Raw genomic sequence first — 7,960 nt, forward strand, 5'->3', positions numbered from 1 at the left:
ATGTATAGGTTTTTATCAAAAATGAGCCAAGTTTTCTGTTATCCTCCAATATATACCCCCCAAAATAACCAAATAGCATAAAAAGAAGAATGTTTAACGTAAATAATTAGGGAATTTAAAATATTATGTAAAAGTACATATGTAAGTTACCCATTGACTGAATATAGCACCAGTTTTCACTAAGTCACTAAGACTACAAAATACCTTTTGTTTGATTTAAAAACTTAAAGATTTCAAGTATAATTCACATATTTTTTTGCTCTAAATATACATTTTCAATGAACCAACAAATCACTAATGACTACTTAAAAAAATGCTTTAATTATAAAGTTAAATTCTTATAAGATTATAAAATACGTTATTTGCTATACTATCTAAATTGAAGTAACATGAAAATTGAAATTAATAAATTATGCTGGAATATTATAACAAAGACCTAATTATCTTAACACATCTCTGAAATGATAGGTGCACAGGTATATTCATTATACTAAATTGCATTTTCACATTTTAATGATTTACCAGAAAATTTAGGATATATGTAAATGAAATTCCAGTTAAGCGTTTTTGGATATCAATACAAAAAATATTATAGTTATCCCCCATCCATTGTTTGACAACTTACCAGTTGACTAACACTTGACTTTGCCCCTGTGAATTATGTTAGGAGAACAATTTCTTTTCTTGCATTAATTATGATAACTTTGATTTGCAGGCATGAACTAATCACATTTGTGGTTAATGTTTTTTCTTAATATAAATCAGATATTGTTGTTGTGGTAAAGTACTTTAAACACCAGCATACTTTGGTGTATTTTTTTTTCATATTTTCAGACTGATGAAGTATTTCTTGAAGCCCAGATTCAGAATATTACAACCTCACCCATGTTTATGGAGAAAGTTTCATTGGAGCCATCTATAATGTACAATGTAGCAGAATTAAATTCAGTCAACCAAGCTGGAGAATGGTGACTATGGATTATGAAGTGTTTGCTTTTATTTTGAAAGATATGAACTTTTCTAACGTTGTTACTCTTGGGTGGTTTAAAAAATTTTTTAAGGGATAGACATTATTTTATTAGAGAAGTTTTAAATTTATAGAAAAATTGACCAGAAAGCACAGCATTCCCACATGCCCTCCTCCCCACTTACAGGATCCCCTATTATTTACATCTTGTTTAATGTGGCACATTTTTTACAATCGATGAACTAATACTGATACTTATTAACTGAAGTCCATAGTTTACGTTAGGGTTCACTCTTTGTGTTGTGCATTCTGTGGGTTTTGACAAATGTGGTGACACGTAGCCATCCTGACTGTAGGATATAAAATAGTTTCACTGCCCTAAAAATCTATGGTCCACCTGTTCAGCCCTCCCTTCACATGAAAATAAGATCCTAGCCATTTGTACTTGAAGCACTTATTCTTTTAAATTTTTGTAACAATTCAGTGAGATAAATATGGAACATTTCATCCTTATCCTGCAAATGATAAAACTGAGGCATGGGAAGAAATGATGGAGAAGTTAGAAGGGGTAAGAGTAAGCAGTGAGTTTTAAGGAGTATTCTCTTAACATCAAAAGGAGTGAGCATAGGAATAGATGATTTAATTTTTCATGAAAATGAAATACACATCTTTATAGGTAATTTAGAAAAAGAAGAATAAATAAATGTAGGGTTGATATTAATATGGATAAGAAGGTAATAGCTGGAGACAGTACCTGATTTTAATAATCAAGAATGAAAAATTTACTTTTACTTATTATGGGGGGTTACAGTAAAGTTCATAGCCTCTCATACCCCCACAGAGGAAAACAATAATTTTCCACTCTTTTCCTGATCTTTTAATTAATTTTGAAAAATGATTAGTTAGAATGGTGTGTTTCTTTTTATTCTAAACTATTTGCTTTCATAATTTTAGAGAAGAGACAGGATACTTAAGGTTCTGATTTCTATTGCTTTTTTTCAGTTAATCGATGTATGTCCAATGCTTCAGGTAATATATTTCATTCTATTATAAAGAATCTCAAGATTTTCCATATCAACTGAAAAAAAATTAAAGAAAAATAAGTCCTCTCAGTACAAGTCCTTTTCACTGTGTTGAAACCACCGACCTGTTGTATTCTGGATCTTTGGATGGTAAATCATTCAGTTCCTGTCCAAAGGAACAATCACAGCTATGGTTTTTCTTCTAAAAGGTTCTAGAGAATTTTTTCCATCTCTATCTCCACCCCACAGTGTAACTACATTTGGGTCAAGAGCATATCTGCAGCCAATGGATACACGCCAGTACTTGTACTGCCTAAAACCCAAGAAGGAGTTTGCAGAAAAAGCAGGCATCATTAAGGGAGTAACGGTAATTGGAAAATTGGATATAGTATGGAAAACAAATCTAGGTGAAAGGGGAAGATTACAGACCAGCCAACTTCAAAGAATGGTGAGTCTAGAAAAAAAACTGATGGGGGTTTTGGTGTGTGGTGTGCAGATAGTTAGAACAACTTAAATTTTCCTAGGTCTGTCACTAAAAAATCAGAGCACTATAAAAGACATTGATATTACTGGAGAATAAAAAGACTAATAATTTCACTGATATCTAGGTAGAAAATTGGTATTGATATGAATGGGAAATTTTCAAAGTTAATTTATGCATTATACATGGTTTTTTACTTTACCAAACAAATTAAAATAACTGCATATCAATTGTTTCCTCCTGTGGTAATTTGTCCTCACCATTATCTGACTTCCACTATATTAAAGTTTTCTTTTTTTGCAATGTCTTGGAACTCTTGGACTTATACTACATTTACCTACTCAGTTCATACCTTTTTTAAAGATATTTAAAATGTGGGTCATCTGAAACTCAGGTGAGTCCCACTCAAATTATCTTGTAAACATAGGTTGGATATTTTACCTAATTTCTACTCCGAGAGTATGGATAGCTACCAGCCTTCTTTTTCTTGTGCTAGTGAGACTATACTACAGAGTCCTCTGTTTATACTGAATACCACCTACTGCGATATATTCTAAAATTTACTTTTCTTTTACTGATTGAGGTAAAAATTGAAAAAAAAAGAGAGAGAGAGAGATTATCACTGGGCCTATTTTTAAATATAGCCATTAGCTATCATCCTGCCATGGCATGTTGATTCTGTTGTCTGTCCCTGCCAGTGTGTCTTGTGAACAGACATGATTTTCTTGGATCATTTCAGTGACCTTCCTTTTCCTGTTTTACCTATGAAGAGTTACGTATGTATAAGCTACAGTATCTTTGGAAAGTATCCCTTTAAGATCAGACCGCCTGAAATTCCTTTACTATTTACATGTGAGATTCATTTTAACTTTGGAGTAATTGGAGTAACATGGAGTAATTATAACAAAAGCAGTCGGGGTCTATAGTGCTAATCTGTAGGCAATAGCAGCAAAAGAAGTTAGAATGACTGTGGTACCCTCATTAAAATGGAAAGGCTTTGTAATAGATTTATGTTAACTGTATTGCTTTTTCTCTTAGGCTCCAGGTTATGGAGATGTTAGGTTGTCTTTGGAGGCAATCCCAGATACTGTAAACCTAGAAGAACCTTTTCATATTACTTGTAAAATAACAAACTGCAGGTAATGCCAGTATTTGTGGATGGATGTCCTTTCTTCCTCACCTACTTAATAGAGAATTTTAAAATCTTTTAAATATGCTATCTCCTTGTAAGTTTCCTCTTGCCGTATAGTCTTCTCTGATGTTGACATTGAATGCTGTAAAGTTCTTCATCTGGTAGCTGTATATTACATATTTTAGAGGTCCTACTGTATTAGGCATTTTTTGTATTTTGTTTCCGTACCTATGAGGTAGGTATTAATTATTCACATTCTTTGCAAGAGAAAGCCAATTCAGAGGTTGTGGCTTATTCACCCTCAGAGAGCTAGAAAAGATGGGGATCAGAATCTGAAATCGGGTGTATTTGACTTCAAAGTCCATGTTCTTTTCCTCATTTACACTTCCTTCACACTTCAGATTAGTAAAACATGAACTAGTAGTTTCTTATGGAATACATTATAGATTTACTGTAATGAGATAGATTTTTCTGAGCCATACTTATACCTGACCTGTATCTTAAGTATTAAGAAAGTTAGAAGTGGTTATGAATTTAATATAGGGGATAACCATAGATTGGAAAACAGGGCTTTGATAATAGAGTATAATCTAGCTATTGCGAAACAAAGAGCACAGGGCTTTGAAGCCAGAAAAACCTAGGATTAAATCCCTGTCCTATCACTTTTCTACTGCTTGTATTACTACTTGGTGTGTATGATTAATTGGGGCATTTTGATAATATTGCAGTGATGAATCCCTATCCTCTTAGTCCAAATGTATAATCCTTTTTAATTCTATATTCCTTATAACTTTATAATATTAGGGAGATAAGAAAGAAGTATTCATCCTTCAGAATTACAAAAATACCTACTTCCCCTGTGAAGCTTCCTAGACCCTCCCGTGCGCAATCATCCCTTTCTCTGTCCTAGCAAATTGTAATATAGTTTTTTAGTGGTATTAATATATTGCTATAATCATTAGTCTCTTCCTCACTGAACTGTGAATAATTCAAGAAAAGGGATCATGTCTTACCCAGCATTATAAATGCAGTGCCTGCCACATCATAGGAGCTCAGTAGACAACACACACAGGATAAAGACCCTGTGCATATAGGGTGTGCTTTTGGATTTTTGGTTTGTTTTGCATTTTTGAGTTATAACAAACCAGTTATTGACCAAATGACAAAGTGCTGTAATAAATAAAGAAGTTTATTTGGGTATTCACTTTACCTTTTGGCGATTCAAGTAAATTTTCTAAAAAGCACTTGTTTCTTAGATCTTCAGTTTCCTCATCTCTAAAAATGGGATTTCCACTCCCCCCAACACACAAAGACACATACACACAACATACACTTACCAGAGTTTTGTGAAACGTAATGAGAAAATTCATGCATTGCACCTAAACTGGCCTGTGGCACACAGTGAACATTTCAGATTTTGCAGGGGGGAGATGGAGACATATAAAAGCTAAACATCATTAAATCAACATGTCTAAAAATCAAGTTTGAATTTAAAATTTAAATAAGTATTTAAAATGTGGAGCCAACTCCAAGGAGCAAAAAAGAGCTTTAAAGAGTTGAAAGCAAGTCATGAATGGTGGTAGAGTAGCAGACCATTTTCATTATGAGCCTTTCGGTTTTGTTTTTGTTTTTAAAAACAATGTGCATACTTCCATTAAAAGTTTTTTTTTTAACTTAAGTTGAACTGGTGGTATCAATTATAAGCAGAGGTAGTCTTTTCGTGTTAATTGAACATCTGAATAGTTTTACTTATAAATCTTGCCATTTTCTATGTTATCTGCATGGTAGAGGAACATAGATTAAATAGAAAAAGCACTGGACCAGACTCAGTTTATCTTTTTCTTTCCTGTACAGTGCCCTACAGAAATAGGAAGGATGCATAGCAACAAGATTAGACACAGATGTCTGGAAGTCTTCCAGAGAAATGGCAAACTGTTAACAGATCAGCACCAGGGAGCCAGTGTTCAATAACAGAACCAGAAAGCCTACATCCAGACAGGCAGATTAGTCTCAGTGTCACTGTAAATCCCAGAAGACACCATCTTTCATTTTCCTGATTCTACCTTAAGTGAAATAAAAATGATATGATAGCTTTTCATTTCTGTTGCTGGTTTTCTGCTGGACACCCAGAAAAGAAATTCACCCACAATAGTGGAAGAAATATTGCAGTACCTCTTTGTGAAAGGAACAAGATTTATTCTTGTTTTTCTGATTCCTCCAGCAGTGAAAGGACGATGGATCTCGTTTTGGAAATGTGCAATACCAGTTCTATCCACTGGTGTGGCATTTCAGGAAGACAGCTTGGAAAGCTCCATCCAAGTTCCTCTCTCTGCCTTGCCCTCACTCTACTGTCTTCAGTACAGGGACTGCAAGTATGCTCTCTTTTCAGTAATTTCGGTACTTGGGGGCTATTAATCCATAGTCATTTATTATATCCATTCTTTCTCTGGTCATTACCAATGAATGAAATCTTAGGTCTATATTTTTCTCTCAATAGAGTGTCTCCGGCTTAAGACTAACAGACACGTTCTTAAAGAGAACATATGAATATGATGACATCGCACAAGTCTGCGTGGTATCTTTGGCCATTAAGGTGGAAAGCTGAAGAAAATTTCCAACGTTATGCTTGTCATTGAGTTTCCCAGAACTTTCTGTATTTTTGTCACTTTTGTAAAATGATCAAGTCAACAGTAAAAATAAGTATAATTTACATTTCTTTCCTGTAAAACAGTTAAAATATTAAATATTTGTTTTGAAAAGAACCATCTACTGATTTTATCTTGTGAGTTACAGTCTAGATGAACATTTGTGTATTTTCCACACATATGCTATTTTGTTTCATTTTAAATGACCATTGGACTTTGTTCTCCAAAAGCTCTATATTTGAGGCCATTTGTCCCTAGCAGGTATCTTGAATAATGGTCAGCAAACTTTTCATGTAAAGGGCCAGATACTACATATTTTAGACCTTGCAGTCCATGTGGTTTCTATTGAAAATGCTCAACTCTGCTGTTGTAGTGCAAGAGCAGCCATTAGGCAAAAATTGCACAGCAGCGTTTACAAAAACAGACAGCTGGCCAGATATGGCCTGCAGGCCATAGTTTGCTGACCTCAATCTAGAAGATACAGTTGTTTCTTAAAACTTTAGAATTCTTACCATACTTTACTTAGAAGTATTTCCGTTATCCCCCGTTTTTTCCCTCAGTCAATATAAAAAGTTTAAAATAACCGGGGTGGTCCTCATGTAATCTTGTATTTGCTAACACAATATGAGTTTTTCTACTTGTTTTCAAAATTATCGTATTGGTATCTGTGTTTGTGTGTACATACAAACACACGTCTAACTTTCAGTTACTAACAGCAGATCAGAATTGGTTTTATTTCTTAAATTGTTGATTACTCTGTTAACTAAGAAGTCTGATAATTTCCTAATTCTAAGCCAAAAAAGTCCTGTTTTTTTTTTCCCATTGAAAAATAAACCAGTTATTTTCATAAGGCATACTTAAAGGATTTCCAGCTTCTGATATTTACTTTTGAACTCTACATCATGTATTAATATTACAAAACTTTCTATCTCTGCATGTAATCACACTAATTTACTTATGCCATATACAAAACAATGAGAAAGTTAAGACTATAAACAACTTTACATCATGAATGTAATAAAAGTTACAATATTTTGAAAACAAAAGCTAATACTGTTAAATAAAAACTTATTTTGCTAAGTTGAAATTCAAGGATGTATATATGATTGCTTACATGTAAAGAGTGCATAAAGTCAAATACAAAAGTTGGTTTTTCTTAAATGCATAATTATTTATTGCCATGACAAACTGTTTGGTCCAAAATGAAAGCTATATTCAGAATGAGATTTGCCCTTAAATTGGAGAGGTAATCAATGAAATGTCTGTGCAAAATAAAGTGCAAGCAGTATAAAATTGAAGTCTGTGTTTCCTCCAAAATGAGTACAATTGATTAAATGATGAAATAAGACTTTATAGCCACTGCACTGGATACTGCGATAACTTTTCAAGCATCTTCTCATGACTGAACCTTCTGTTTCATTCTGTTTCAAATTTTTAAAGTAACATATAATGGTCACTTGGAATCTGCTATATAATTTGACTTTTAATTACAAAGACTCCTTTTATAAGCAATACCTAGACACATAATGTTCCTTCTTTAAGTAAAGTTTAGAAAATGTCATCTTAGAAAGGATCTGTTTAAACCATGTTATAAAAATTAGCTAAACAATTTGGTACATTAAGTGGAAATGTCATTTGCGTAAAAAGGACATTGTAAATTTTACATAGCATCATAACAGCTACAGCTACTATAATGAAAAGTGGTTAATGGAA

The 7,960-nt window shown here is 33.2% G+C and overlaps 1 protein-coding gene across 4 annotated transcripts in view; it reads left to right on the forward strand.

Annotated features, from left to right (window-relative positions):
- The window catches only part of TRAPPC13 (trafficking protein particle complex subunit 13), a 34,070-nt gene extending 26,530 nt beyond the window's left edge, over nucleotides 1-7,540 (forward strand). For 2 of the 4 annotated variants that reach the window (XM_007176025.3, XM_007176027.3), the window contains 5 exons: nucleotides 835-968; nucleotides 2,239-2,437; nucleotides 3,509-3,609; nucleotides 5,824-5,974; nucleotides 6,100-7,540. In XM_007176025.3, the coding sequence (XP_007176087.1) occupies nucleotides 835-968; nucleotides 2,239-2,437; nucleotides 3,509-3,609; nucleotides 5,824-5,974; nucleotides 6,100-6,207 (693 nt within the window). In that variant the 3' untranslated portion in view covers nucleotides 6,208-7,540. The remainder of the gene's footprint in view (nucleotides 1-834; nucleotides 969-2,238; nucleotides 2,438-3,508; nucleotides 3,610-5,823; nucleotides 5,975-6,099) is intronic. The other 2 variants (XM_007176026.2, XM_007176028.3) reach the window with 1 other exon arrangement.
- The last annotated feature ends 420 nt before the right edge of the window (nucleotides 7,541-7,960 follow it).

This window comes from Balaenoptera acutorostrata, chromosome 2 (assembly GCF_949987535.1).
Source record: "Balaenoptera acutorostrata chromosome 2, mBalAcu1.1, whole genome shotgun sequence".
NCBI lineage: Eukaryota > Metazoa > Chordata > Mammalia > Artiodactyla > Balaenopteridae > Balaenoptera > Balaenoptera acutorostrata.